The 16,128-nt window shown below is 43.2% G+C and overlaps 1 protein-coding gene across 1 annotated transcript in view; it reads left to right on the forward strand.

Annotated features, from left to right (window-relative positions):
• Window positions 1-16,128, forward strand: part of LOC149435879 (adhesion G protein-coupled receptor B1-like) — a 160,108-nt gene that overhangs the window by 140,846 nt on the left and 3,134 nt on the right. The window contains exons 8-9 of the mRNA XM_089662335.1: window positions 758-843; window positions 14,314-14,412. Coding sequence (XP_089518461.1) covers window positions 758-843; window positions 14,314-14,412 — 185 coding nt within the window. The remainder of the gene's footprint in view (window positions 1-757; window positions 844-14,313; window positions 14,413-16,128) is intronic.

A 16,128-nucleotide genomic window follows, 5' to 3' on the forward strand; every position in this document is an offset into this window, starting at 1 on the left:
GGGGTAACATAGGAGATAGTGATGACATCAGGGGTGACATAGAGGATTGTGATGACATCAGAAGTTACATAGAGGATAGTGATGACATCAGGGGTTACATAGAGGATAGTGATGACATCAGGGGTTACATAGAGGACAGTGATGACATCAGGAATTACATAGAGGATTGTGATGACATCAGAAGTTACATAGAGGATAGTGATGACATCAGGGGTTACATAGAGGATAGTGATGACATCAGGGGTTACATAGAGGATAGTGATGACATCAGGGGTTACATAGAGGATAGTGATGACATCAGGGGTTACATAGAGGATAGTGATGACATCAGGGGTTTCATAGAGGATTGTGATGACATCAGAAGTTACATAGAGGATAGTGATGACATCAGGGGTTACATAGAGGATAGTGATGACATCAGGGGTTACATAGAGGATAGTGATGACATCAGGGGTGACATAGAGGACAGTGATGATAATTGAAGAGCAGTGTAGAATGCGCAGCAGACATGCTGTATGTCCTGGAAGTCCCGCCTTATGCAGAGAAGTGATATTTCCATATCAGGATTGGTTTTGGAAGGACAATGATAATATTGGGAGTTCTCTATGATGGTCACCCGAGGAGCCATCTGGAAAGGACAGGGATGACATTGTACCTTCACTGGGAACATTCCTGCACTGTCCTGTGAATTTGGTATATATATATATATTTCTCTCAGTACTGATATTATTTATAAGTAACATCTCTGTCCACACAGGTGAACATGGTCATCGGCATTTTAGTGTTCAATAAACTGGTATCCAAAGACGGGATCACCGACAAGAAGCTCAAGGAACGGGCCGGGTGAGTCGGTTTGTGTCGTCTCAGAGAACTCCATGTGATCAATCACCAGACAAACGTTTGTAGAGCCCAGAATAAAGTGCGTTCAGAATTCTCATTACTACTCAAAAATAAAAACTTACATCAACAATATCCCAGGAAATGCTGCTGGAATGGAGCCCGATATAGAGCCTGATATAGAGCCCGATATAGAGCCCGATATAGATCCCGATATAGAGCCCGTTATAGAGCCTGATATAGAGCCCGATATAGATCCCGATATAGAGCCTGATATAGATCCCGATATAGATCCCGATATAGAGCCTGATATAGATCCCGATATAGAGCCCGATATAGATCCTGACATAGATCCCGATATAGAGCCCGATATAGAGCCCGTTATAGAGCCCGATATAGATCCTGACATAGAGCCTGACATAGAGCCTGACATAGAGCCCGATATAGAGCCCGATATAGAGCCCGATATAGAGCCCGATATAGAGCCTGATATAGAGCCTGATATAGAGCCCGATATAGAGCCCGTTATAGAGCCCGATATAGATCCTGACATAGAGCCTGATATAGATCCCGATATAGAGCCCGATATAGATCCTGACATAGATCCCGATATAGAGCCCGATATAGATCCTGACATAGATCCCGATATAGATCCCGATATAGATCCCGATATAGAGCCTGATATAGATCCCGATATAGATCCCGATATAGATCCCGATATAGAGCCCGATATAGATCCCGATATAGATCCCGATATAGAGCCCGATATAGATCCCGACATAGATCCCGATATAGATCTCGATATAGAGCCCGATATAGATCCCGATATAGATCCCGATATAGAGCCCGATATAGAGCCCGATATAGATCCCGATATAGAGCCCGATATAGATCCCGATATAGATCCTGACATAGATCCCGATATAGAGCCCGATATAGATCCCGATATAGAGCCCGATATAGATCCCGATATAGAGCCCGATATAGATCCCGATATAGAGCCCGATATAGAGCCCGATACAGATCCCGATACAGATCCCGATACAGAGCCCGATACAGAGCCCGATATAGATCCCGATATAGACCCCGATATAGAGCCTGATATAGAGCCCGATATAGAGCCTGATATAGACCCCGATATAGACCCCGATATAGAGCCCGATATAGAGCCCGATATAGACCCCGATATAGAGCCTGATATAGATCCCGATATAGAGCCTGAGATAGAGCCTGATTATAGATGGGAGGTGTGGAGATACGGAGGGTAGGAAGGAGATGAAACACAGGAAGGTGGTCCCATCATAGAGATAGGAGCCCCCAGGAGCACAGCTAAAGAAGGAATTAGTGAGGGAATCTGTTCTCCAGAACAACACACAGTCCTGTAGTGGTGGGAGCATGTGCAGAGCGAAAAAATTAATTTTCCTTGGTTTCCATCATTCATCGCGGCATCCAGCGTTGTCACCAAACCACCATCTTTAATATTCATTGGACCCTGGGCAAACATTTTCATGCCCCCCCCCCCCCCCCATGCAATTTTGCTCTCCACCTGTTGCAGGAAGAACGTTCAAGCATGCCCCTGTTTACCTCCCCAGTGGGCAGCATTTAGCAGAGGTGATGGTGGCTGGAACCTGGGGGGGCATAATATACCTATGAATGCCCCCAATATTTACATATGCATGCCCCCTGATATTTACATATGCATGCCCCCCCCCATATTTACATATGAATGCCCCCGATATTTACATATGAATGCCCCGATATTTACATATGAATGCCCCCAATATTTACATATGAATGCCGCTGGCCCGCCTCTATTTCCATGTGAATAAAGACATGGTCTACATGTGGGTCCTGGCAATAGGGCAGAGCTGGGCAGCATGAGTGACAACACCACCCTGAGATATTGGGGCACAGTGCCGGAAGAAGACTTCAAGGGACAAGGAAATGTAAACTGGGATAGTTGGAAAGTGTGAGCAGCTGCGTTGGGCCCCACAGCAATGACTGGGCCCAGGGCAGCTGCCCCTTTTGCCCCTCCTTAAAGACGGCCCTGATTGTCATGAACCTGACTCACCAAAATTTGAACAAACCCTACGCTTGCCGACGCGTTCGACTCGAACACGAAGGACATCGTTACACATCAGGGTCACTTTGTTTAAACACCAAAGGCGTAGGAGATATGCCGTGACATCGTGGCTCTAGATGTTCAAACTGCAGGTATTGTTGATGAGAACGGAGCGAGTAAATAGATAATGAGTAGTAACATACAACCGAGAACAGGCGTGTCGCTCCCATGTGGGGGCCATTTATCGTTCCTGAAAGGTGACCGACTCCAAACAGGTGCTACTGGCAGCACGACTTCATGAACTCTGGAAAGGGTCCAGATAACCCCTTAGCATAGAGACCCGAGAATGCAAGAAGAATGCAGTTCATTTCCTCCAAATATTTATTTTTCACGTGTTTCTGGTTTTTGATCACATTGGGTGTCGCTGACCTATTATTTTCTTTGGACCGCCTGTTGTTTTCCCACCTTCCGCGGTGACCTGTCCGAAAAAGCGTTGGAACACAGTTTGGGAATTATTAGACGCAATCCAATTACATTCTCTGGCTGAGGAGAACTTCAGAAATGTTACTCATTGTATCCTACAACTTACAACTCCAAAAGGGAGAAAACACAATAATAGTCCTCCACTAGTCCCTCCATAGGTCGCAGCGGACGGGGCATGGTAAAAACTTGCTGTTGGGATAGGAAAACCCAACTGTGACAAAATTGTATCACAATGAACGATTGACCTCTACAGATCAACTTCACATTTCATGTCAGATTTTTGTGTTTTAAAGACGGTGAATAAATCCTGTATAACAATAAGAAACAATTATATCGTCCTAAAAGTGTCACGTTAGAGAACAAATGTCCACAGGCCTGGAATATCCGATCAGTCATCGGAGAACTGGAGAGAAGGGCAACCAAAGTGATAGGAGGCACATGGAAAGGCGGTCCTCGAGTTACAAACATCCGACTTACATTCGACTTATACTTAACCCCTCGCCTACCGGGCATTATACCCCCTTCCTGCCTACCGGGCATTATACCCCCTTCCTGCCTACCGGGCATTATACCCCCTTCCTGCCTACCGGACACTTCTACCCCCTTCCTGCCTACCGGGCATTATACCCCCTTCCTGCCTACCGGACACTTCTACCCCCTTCCTGCCTACAGGGCACTTCTACCCCCTTCCTGCCTACCGGACACTTCTACCCCCTTCCTGCCTACAGGGCACTTCTACCCCCTTCCTGCCTACAGGGCACTTCTACCCCCTTCCTGCCTACTGGGCACTTCTACCTCCTTCCTGCCTACAGGGCACTTCTACCCCCTTCCTGCCTACAGGGCACTTCTACCCCCTTCCTGCCTACAGGGCACTTCTACCCCCTTCCTGCCTACAGGGCACTTCTACCTCCTTCCTGCCTACCGGACACTTCTACCCCCTTCCTGCCTACCGGGCATTATACCCCCTTCCTGCCTACCGGGCATTATATCCCCTTCCTGCCTACCGGACACTTCTACCCCCTTCCTGCCTACCGGGCATTATACCCCCTTCCTGCCTACCAGGCACTTCTACCCCCTTCCTGCCTACAGGACACTTCTACCCCCTTCCTGCCTACCGAGCACTTCTACCCCCTTCCTGCCTACCGAGCACTTCTACCCCCTTCCTGCCTACCGAGCACTTCTACCCCCTTCCTGCCTACCGGGCATTATACCCCCTTCCTGACCAGGCCAATTTTCAGCTTTCAGCACTGTTGCACTTTGATTGACAATTGCGCGGTCATGCAACATTGTACCCAGATGACATTTTTATCATTTTTTTTCTCACAAATAGAGCTTTCTTTTGGTGGTTTTACTCCCCGCTGGGCACTTTACTTTTTGCGCTATAAACAAAAAAATTGCAAAAGATTTGAAAAAAAAAAAGTTTCTTTGTTTCTATTATAAAATTTTTCAAACAGGTAATTTTTCTCCTTCACTGATGTGTGTTGATGAGGCAGCACTGATGGGCAATGATAGGCAGCACTGATTGGCACTGACAGCACTGATAGGCAGCACTGATAGGCAGCACTAATGAGGTGTCATGGATAGGTGGCACTGATAGGTGGCACTGATGATGGGTACTGATAGACAGCACTGATAGGTGGCACTGACTGGCATCACTGCGGGGCACTGACTGGCAGCACTGCTAGGCATTGACTTGCGCAACTGCTGGGCACTGACTGGCACAGCTGCTGGGCACTGACTGGTGACACTGACTGGCAGCACTTCTGGGCTGCATTGATGGGCAATGGTGGGTGGCACTGCTGGGCACAGGTAGGTGGCACTTCTGGGCACGGTGGGTGGCACTGGTGGGCACTACTGGGCACAGGTGGGGGCACTGGTGGGCACAGGTGGGTGCACTGCTGGGCACAGGTGGGCGAAACTGGTGGGTGGCGCTGCTGGGCACCGATCATCAGGGCACTGTTCATCAGTGCCAATCCCTGCTCTGACAACTGCCGTTTCTCGGCAGTACTTTCCTCACGATCTGACAGGGTGAGAAAAGTGCAGCCGTGAACCTGCAATTGCATTTCCCTCTGATCAGCGTGTCATTGGACACGGCTGATCACGTGGTAAAAGGTCACTGTGATTGGCCTTTTACCATATCGCCAGAGATCGCCAGGGGTGCTCCCCCTGGGGTGTGCAGGAGAGCGCGTTCTGGGAGGACGTCATATGACGTCCTTCCAGAACTGGCCGGCCGCAGTGTAGCTGTCATTTGGCTATCTGCGGTTGGCAAGTAGTTAAGAATGGAGGCAGCACGACGTCATGCTGCTCCCAGAAACTGCCAGGCGGCCATCTTGCTGCTCCCCTCACGCTGCCATCTATAGTCCGGCGGACCTGTCAGCCATCCCATATCACTGCATGGCAGTCAATCCTTCCCTACACTATACAACACTTACAAATATTTTTCTTCCGCTGGCGTTACACTTATAAACAATGTACCTGTTCCAACTTTTTACAAATTCAACTTGAGAGCAAACCTACACAGGCTCTCTTGTTTGTAACCCGGGGACTCCCTGTATACCAGTATGGGACTTTGTAGGTACCAAATGTACAAACGGTTCAATAAAATACATTTTTATTTACAAAATTGCTTAAAATCACATAAAAGCAAATTCTTACTATTCAACGTATCTACAACATCAAAGGATTTATGTTTCTGATTTTACCTTCATATCCTATTGTTCACCACAGATACCTTCATACAAATGGCAACATTTATATCAATTTGTACAGTGCTGGTTCTTGCAGTTTTGAGATCTGCTTCATCGGGAGATACATCTAAAATGTGTACATACAAAACACAGGAATGTCATGTTTTTGCAGCCTGGTTGGCCATGTACATACAGAACATGCATGTCTGGTCTCCTTTGAGAGATCCTTCTTGGATATTGCAGCCTGGTTGGCCATGTACATAGAGAATACACATGGCCGGTCTCCTTTGGGAGATCTTCCTTGGATTTTGCAGCCTGGTTGGCCATGTACATACAGAACACGCATGGCCGATCTCCTTTGAGAGATCCTTCTTGGATATTGCAGCCTGGTTGGCCATGTACATACAGAGCATGCATGGCCTGTTTTCTTTGGTTGATCTTCCTTGGATTTTGCAGCCCGGATGGCCATGTACATAGAGAACATGCATGGTCGGCGGTCTCCTTTGGGAGATCCTCCTTGGATATTGCAGCCTGGTTGGCCATGTACATACAGAACACACATGGCCGGTCTCCTTTGGGAGATATACCTTGGATTTTGCAGCCCGGTTGGCCATGTACATACAGAACACGCATGGCCGGTCTCCTTTGAGAGATCCTCCTTGGATATTGCAGCCTGGTTGGCCATGGACATACAGAACATGCATGGCCGGTCTCCTTTGGGAGATATTCCTTGGATTTTGTGGCCCGGTTGACCATGTACATACAGAACACGCATGGCTGGTCTCCTTTGGCAGATCCTCCTTGGATTTTGCAGCCCGGTTGGCCATGTACATACAGAACACGCATGGCCGCTCTCCGTTGGGAGATATTCCTTGGATTTTGCAGCCTGGTTGGCCATGTACATACAGAACACGCATGGCCGGTCTCCTTTGGGAGATCCTCCTTGGATTTTGCAGCCTGGTTGGCCATGTACATACAGAACACGCATGGCCGGTCTCCTTTGGGAGATATTCCTTGGATTTTGCAGCCCGGTTAGCCATGTACATACAGAACACGCATGGCCGGTCTACGTTGGGAGATATTCCTTGGATTTCACAGCCCGGTTGGCCATGGACATACAGAACACGCATGGCCGGTCTCCTTTGGGAGATATTCCTTGGATTTTGCAGCCCGGTTGGCCATGGACATACAGAACACGCATGGCCGGTCTACGTTGGGAGATATTCCTTGGATTTCACAGCCCGGTTGGCCATGGACATACAGAACACGCATGGTCGGTCTCCTTTGGGAGATATTCCTTGGATTTTGCTGCCCGGTTGGCCAAGGACATACAGAACACGCATGGCCGGTCTCCTTTGGGAGATATTCCTTGGATTTTGCAGCCCGGTTGGCCATGGACATACAGAACACGCATGGCCGGTCTACGTTGGGAGATATTCCTTGGATTTCACAGCCCGGTTGGCCATGGACATACAGAACACGCATGGTCGGTCTCCTTTGGGAGATATTCCTTGGATTTTGCTGCCCGGTTGGCCAAGGACATACAGAACACGCATGGCCGGTCTCCTTTGGGAGATATTCCTTGGATTTTGCAGCCCGGTTGGCCATGGACATACAGAACACGCATGGCCGGTCTACGTTGGGAGATATTCCTTGGATTTCACAGCCCGGTTGGCCATGGACATACAGAACACGCATGGTCGGTCTCCTTTGGGAGATATTCCTTGGATTTTGCAGCCCGGTTGGCCAAGGACATACAGTTTCTATGGCTTTATGTAAACGTTCTGGTCCATCTAAAAATGAACAAAATCTCATAATGTGTAACATTTGTGTCCCTTCTATGGAAGAACATTGAGTCTGGAAGACTGGAGAATTAGGTCCTGCAAGAATCAACACTATGAATGGATATAAATGTCGGCGTTTGTAGGACGGTATCTGTGGTAACCTTCATAAACCTGAACAAGCTGAACAATGGGGTGTTTTCAGGTTGTTTTAGGAGGATCTAATATAAAAGTTTTGATCTGGTGGAAATGTTGAAAAGTAAAAGTTTTCTTTTATAAGTTCTTCTGTGATTTTAGGTTTTTTGAAGGAAAAAAACTGTTATTTTTTGTATGTTTGGTGTCTATTTCTAAATTGAAATTTTTTTCTATTGATGGAACTCGATGGACGTCTGCCTTTTTCTTTTTTTTTTTAACCTAAGTACGTAAGGCTTTGAATTAAATGAGGGCCATCGGTACACTAAGTCCATGACAGTTTGGAGCCAGTAAACATGTATTTGTTGACTAACAGACCTGGAAACATCAGAGCTTTGCTGTCAGGGATATAAATATCAGCAGGAGAGAGGCCAGGGTGACGCGGGAAGATTGCTTTTCTGACTATTCTTCCATAAACAGAGGGGCCCTGTCAGCATCACCACTTGTTCACAACATACGCCATTGATTTTCCAATTAGGATTAGTAAATTCTTTCCCTATAAGCTATTTATATATGAACACAACGGTGTACTTAGAGCTGTTTTTAAGGATTCTTTGAAAACATTGCGTCTTCTGAAGTCTGGAAATAAGACGAGATGCAACAACTCTTTCAAAGAGCCATGAGAATGATGACGTGGTAGTCAATTAAGTAGAAGAACTTGCCACACTCTAGTATATTGGAAGATCACATTGGATGCATCCGAGGATGGAGCCCTAATGAGGATAATGTATGGAAGAGCAGCTTGTAGTCTGACTGCTGCTCCCCCACTGAAGCCTCTTCTATCATCTAGACCAGCTATTCCCAACCAGGGTTCTGTGGGACCTTAGGGTTCCTCCAGAGGGTTGCTAGAGGCTCCTTGATCCCTTGTCAGGTATTTGCTGCTATCTGGGGATCCACTACCGAGATTTACCCCAACTTCCTGTCCCTGGACAACACTACAAATACCCCAGCAACAGGGGACCCCCACCAAAAACAATGCATCTCCCAGCAGCCATCAACAATAGACCCCTCCCTAAGTAGTAGATCCCCCCAGAAACAATACATGCCTCCAGCAACAATAACCCCCCTGAAACAGAATACCCCCCCAAACAAAACACTACAACCACCCCAGCAACAAGGGAGCCCCACCAAAAACAATGCATCTCCCAGCAGCCATCAACAATAGACCCTTCCCTAAATAGTAGACCCCCCCAGCAACAATTGACCTATCACCAGCAACAATACATGCCTCCAGCAACAATACAGAATACCCCCCCCAAACAAAACACTACAGCCACTCCAGCAACAAGGGAGCCCCACCAAAAACAATGCATCTCCCAGCAGCCATCAACAATAGACCCTTCCCTAAATAGTAGACCCCCCCAGCAACAATTGACCTATCACCAGCAACAATACATGCCTCCAGCAACAATACAGAATACCCCCCCCAAACAAAACACTACAGCCACTCCAGCAACAAGGGAGCCCCACCAAAAACAATGCATCTCCCAGCAGCCATCAACAATAGACCCCTCCCTAAATAGTGGAACCCCCCCCCCCCAGAAACAATACATGCCTCCAGCAACAATAACCCCCCTGAAACAGAATATCCCTCCAAACAAAACACTACAACCACCCCAGCAACAAAGGGACCCCCATCAAAAACAATGCAACTCCCAGCAGCCATCAGCAATAGACCCCTCCCTAAATAGTAGACCCCCCCAGCAACAATTGACCTATCACCAGCAAAAATAGATGCACCCAGCAACAATAACCCCCCTGAAACAGAATACCCCCCCAAACAAAACACTACAACCACCCCAGCAACAAGGGAGCCCCACCAAAAACAATGCATCTCCCAGCAGCCATCAACAAAAGACCCCTCCCTAAATAGTAGATCCACCCCAGAAACAATACATGCCTCCAGCAACAATAACCCCCCTGAAACAGAATACCCCCCCAAACAAAACACTACAACCACCCCAGCAACAAGGGAGCCCCACCAAAAACAATGCATCTCCCAGCAGCCATCAACAATAGACCCCTCCCTAAATAGTAGATCCCTCAGCAACAATTGACTCCATCAGTAACTATAGCTCCCCCAGCAACAATTGACCCCCATCAGCAACTATAGATCCCCAGCAACAATAGATGCCTCCAGCAACAATAACCCCCCTGAAACAGAGTACCCCTCCAAACAAAACACTACAACCACCCAGCAACAAGGGGACCCCCATCAAAAACAATGCATCTCCCAGCAGCCATCAGCAATAGACCCCTCCCTAAATAGTAGATCCCCCCAGCAACAATTGACCTATCACCAGCAACAATAGATGCCTCCAGCAACAATAACCCCCCTGAAAAAAATACCCCCCCAAACAAAACACTACAACCATCCAAGCAACAAGGAGCCCCCACCAAAACAATTAATCTCCTGGCAGCCATCAACAGTAGACTCCAACCTAAATAGTAGATCCCCCCAGCAACAATAGACCCCCCACCAGCAACAATAGACCCCCCACAAAATATTTCCCCCTCCCAGCAACAGTAGATTCCCCAGCATCAATGGACCGTCCAGGACACCCCTACATCCCTTCCCATCACGTTCCTGCTTCATACATCCGGGGAATGTTCTACATACTTCAGGGGTCAATTTTTGGTCTTTTGTGATCGTATTTGTTTGCAGGTCGATGTGGCGTTGGTGTCACTGACACTGCTTGCCTACACACTGGAAAAACGGCAATTTCAGTCAGCTTATGATTGCCCAAAATCACCACCAAGAGATTAAAGCGGCCAACCACCAATAGCTTCTCTCCACACTTGCTCGGTCGCCTTGATCTCTTCAGTAATGTTTCGAAGGTTACATTGTGTCGTTTGATCTCTTTTATGACTGAAAGCGTAAGATGGTGGAAATCGCCTCGGACCCGCCTCATGTACAAGGCCCGGGTTCTAAGGGAAATTGTACATTTTGCACAGGACACACATTATTTGTCGCTTGCAGATGACCATTGGGCAATATGCAAGATGTTAAAAAATTAATAGAAATCCAAACTGTTTTCCAACCGAATTTGTTCCAAAATGTCATATTTTCCTTTAGATTGCAATTAAGTGCATTTTTGAAATGTTACATTCTAAAAAAAAAATAAATAGTTGTTACATTTTATGAAAAGTAGAATGAAAAGAAGTCGTTTCCATGCCGTGTTTACAAGAGGCCAGCATCCAATAACTGGGGTGTTGGGTTTTCCACCCGGTCTGTTGACGGTTCTTCCATATCGAACCATTGGGTGGAGATTCTTATGAATGTGAATCAGTCTGTCCAGAGTGAAAAAACGAACTTACCCCAAAACCTTCCTGTTATTTTCACCCGAGGCTTACAATGTTCACATGTCCCTTGGAAATCTCTGAAATTATTTGCTTTTCTTGTTTCTCGGGGATAATTATCACCAATTTTTTCATAATTTAGACCTGGTGAGCATTCAAGTCTGGCAGATTGGGACTGGAGTTTCCTCCAGTTGTAGAACAGATAGAGATCTTTTGAAGCTCAGTTATATCCACCAATTGGGTGAGCTGATCTCAAAATTTGATCACATTTTGCAATCCGGGTTGGTGAGCTGAGCACAACATTACGAGGCAGTCAGCCGAACCCTCGAATCGCGTAACATCTTTTATTCTGTTGGTTTGCATCACCTAGACCAGGGGTAGGCAACCTGCGGCTCTCAGGTTGCCTAACCCTGACCTAGACTGAAATCCTAACTGGACAAACCATGGTCATTTTATAAATATTAAATAGAAAATGGCAGTTGACCATGAGCTTGTCGCTGATTTCCTGTTAAGGGGGCACCACAGAGAGCGATCAAAAAAAGCCTTTCCATCCCTACAAGACACCATGTCTTTTTTTTCCTTAATCCTTCGTGTGTTTGCCAAATCGTAGAGAAAAAAAATAATCTTGTCCTTGTTTAACCCCTTCACTCCTGAGAGCCTCCTTCAAGACTCTGTGAGAAAGTCCAGGTTCGTCGACGACGTACAACAGCGCTCTTCACATGAAGCATTAAAGTGCTTTTGTGTTCCTAAAATTCCGTGAGCTCGGAGAAGGGGAAACTCTTGAAACTCACGCACACTTTGTATTCAGCTGCAGTTCACATCCCTGAACTTCTCCATTTTGTTTATTGGGAAAGCTTTTTAATTAAAAGTTAAGCTCCACTAAGGGTTTGAAAAGGAGCATTGTTGGTTGGAAATTCCAAGAAGTGCAGTCATTATTTGGCTGCTTTTGACGCGTTCTGTACGAACAGGCTAATTACTCAGGGGTGAAGGGGTAAACGGAGCATGGGGCGCCAGTTTTTTTTTTTTTCCGTGTGTGTGTTTTCGAGGCACTGGAAAGACGCAAGAATCACTTTGTTCATTTGTTCATGATATGGTTTAATATAGAAGAGACTGAGCATTAACTGTTGTTTGCAAGTCATCTGTTTACAAGGCCATTCGAAGCCCGAGAGGAACAAAAAACACCCAAACTTAAAAGTCGGTGTTCATGTTCCCATCTGGTTTGGATGTAACGGGATTGTGCTACGTACAGAAACAAAATAGACCTTGGCATTAAATGGTAATAAACAGATGAGACAACTTTTTTTTTATGATCTGGAGAAGAAGCCCTCAAGACCATTGACAATTTTTTTTTTTTATGATCTGGAGAAGAAGCCCTCAAGACCATTGACAAATTTTTCTTTTTTTTTATGAACTGGAGAAGAAGCCCTCAAGACCATTGACAATATTTTTTTTTATGATCTGGAGAATTAGCCCTCAAGACCATTGACAATATTTTTTTTTATGATCTGGAGAATTAGCCCTCAAGACCATTGACAATTTTTTTTTTATGATCTGGAGAAGAAGCCCTCAAGACCATCGACAATTTTTTTTTAATGATCTGGAGAAGAAGCCCTCAAGACCATTGCCATTTTTTTTTATGATCTGGAGAAGAAGCCTTCAAGACCATTGACACATTTTTTTATGATCTGGAGAAGAAGCACTTAAGACCATTGACAATTTTTTTTTATGATCTGGAGAAGAAGCCCTCAAGACCATTGACAATTTTTTTTTTTTTATGATCTGGAGAAGAAGCCCTCAAGACCATTGACATTTTTTTTTATGATCTGGAGAACAAGCCCTCAAGACCATTGACAAATTTTTCTTTTTTTTTATGATCTGGAGAAGAAGCCCACAAGACCATTGACAATTTTTTTTTTCTATGATCTGGAGAAGAAGCCTTCAAGACCATTGACAATTTTTTTTTTAATGATCTGGAGAAGAAGCCCTCAAGACCATTGACATTTTTTTTAATGATCTGGAGAAGAAGCCCTCAAGACCATTGACACATTTTTTTTTAATGATCTGGAGAAGAAGCCCTCAAGACCATTGACAAATTTTTTTTTTTTTTACTGGGCTCTTATGAACCGATTGATCTCTTGACCATTGGTTCATTCAACAGCTTTGTTGTCTTCACTGTCAAGGAAAGCATTGACGGGAATCAGGTGACATATATTTAATAGTCTCTTCCATATTAATATCTGAAGGACCTGGGATGGGTGAGCAAAAACCTTTTGCTGAAATATTCCGGAGATCTTGAAAGATCCTGGACTTAAAGTAGAACTAAACATATTACACGCCCGTATTTACCAAAACATCACCATCGATGGTCGGAGCATTGATGTTCTGAGATACACCAACGTCTTTTTTTTTTTTATTAATAGAGTCACTAGCGTTCCTTAAAAAAATACGAGGATCTCATCTGTGAACTCCAAAGTGACTTTTAATAAATGTATTACTTTACAGTAAAGGTTTGGGGTATTCTTGATGGTACCCGTGTGAAATTTTGAAGCCATGAACCAACTAAGGTGCCTAAAGACCACGCTTTTCAAAATGAACTTTTGCTAGCTGGAAGTTACCATCATAACACCTCGTCAAAATATATGAAAACACGATTTATATACCAAAAGAAGGAACTAAAAAAAAATTAAAAAATTAAAAAAAATTGTCTATTATGCTATGGTACCTGCTATTTTTCAATTGTAATCTATCTAAAAGTGTTCATCTCAAATAATTTGGGGCAGCGACCAACGATAGTTCCTGTTGTTGAACCCCTGGCAACGACCGGCAAGCAAAAATTATTTTCTGAACAAAGAGAAGTGTCTTTGGTTTAGTTCTTCTTTAAGACTTATTGAATTATTTTTTTTTTTTTTTTCTGTTTTAAAACTGAAGTATAATTTTGATTTTGTTTCAGTATTTTTGATTTCAATTGCAGTCAGATGACAATGCCTCTTTACGGCATGACCCTCAAATGTTCCAAGTGCGGAGTTCTGTCCTCGGCAGAAGTGTCGGCCACAGCCACCAGTAATGCCATGTTAGTTTTTTTTCTAATTTCTGACTTATTTGCTTTCTTCTTTCTATTATTTGTACGTTTGTTTTGAATTTTCTTTGTTTCCCGACTCATTACCCTTATTTTTTTTTTCGTTTTAATGTTTGTATGTATTTTTTTATTTTTCCGCTCAGCAGCTACACAATGTCCAATGCTTCTGTCCATTAACATCTATCTTTGGGTTCAGGTGATGTTCCAAAAGATCTTCCATTGTATTTCGGCCTCTGCATTTCATACATAAATTTTCAAATTCGGCTACCGATTGTGAAATTCTAGAAATGTGTGGATCTTACCGCCTGCAGATGTTTTTGTTGTAGAGTCACTGCCACCGATTTCCTTGTCTCGTGCCCTCGTGGTCAATGGCAGCTCTTGGGACTTCCTAGGTGGAAAATGTCATAGGGCTTCATGCTGTCTTCAAAGCTCATTAGACGTTTTTAGCATCATAGTGGCTAACGTTTTGTTCTTTTTTTTTTCCTACAAAAATCTTTCTCCATCTTTTCTGTTTACCCGTCTTTATGGTGTACAGTGTTGGCAGTGATTGTGCATATGTTGGCTTCCCATGCGTGTGAATGTCAAAGGATGTACATACACCACCACAAAAGAATATCTCCTCTCAGCACAGTCAAAGTTATAGGCAGATTTTTTATTTTTTTTTTTTTACGTAGCATAGTTGAAATTGACTGTATACCATATAAAAAGTTGTAAAGAGTCATTTAAAACCAGATCTAGACCCACAGGGAAGAAAAATGTATTTTAAATATATTTTGAAAATATTTTTCCCAAATACATTCACATATATTTGAAATGTGACAATTTTGGCCATATTCAATATATTATCATTTTAATAATTCTAATATTTGCAGTATTTTCTTGCCTTTAAAATAAAAAAAAAAACAATAGATAAAAAAAATCAATAGATCATAAATTATATAAATATATATATATATATATATATATATATATATATATATATATATATAAAGACCCAAACATATATAAATAAATATATATTTATGTTTGTTTTTTACATATATATATATATATATATATATATATATATACATACTGTACTTTGAAATGCAGTTTTATTACAAAATATATGCAAAATATTTGTAAAAGTACATATTCAAATATACTGTATGTCTTTAAAAATACATTTAATCTACTTTTTTGGTATGCTTTTACAAATATATGCAAAAGTATATGTTAAGATTACTTTTTTATCTGTTAAAAAAAATCTGAAGAATGTATTTAAAAAATATTTCTTTAAAAAACTATTTTTCAGATAATTTGTAATATATTAAAAATGCAGTTCAACATGCAATGTGTGTATATATATATATATATATATATATATAAACTGCATGTATATGTATATATATATATATATATATATATATATATACACACACATTGCATGTTGAAATGCATTTTTGATATATTACAAAATATATGAAAAATATTTTTTAAATATATTCTTCGGATTTTTAAAAAATATTCTTCCCAAATATATTGACATATATTTGAAATACTACAATTTTGGCCGTATTGTATCTATCTATCTATCTATCTATCTATCTATCTATCTATCTATCTATCTATCTATCTATCTATCTATCTATCCATCTATCTATTATCTATTATCTATCTATCTATCTATCTATCTATTATCTATCTATCTATCTATCTATCTATCTATCT

This window comes from Staurois parvus, unplaced genomic scaffold (assembly GCF_062004578.1).
Source record: "Staurois parvus isolate SC_StPar_1 unplaced genomic scaffold, SC_StPar_1.0 ptg001456l, whole genome shotgun sequence".
NCBI classification, from domain to species: Eukaryota; Metazoa; Chordata; class Amphibia; order Anura; family Ranidae; genus Staurois; species Staurois parvus.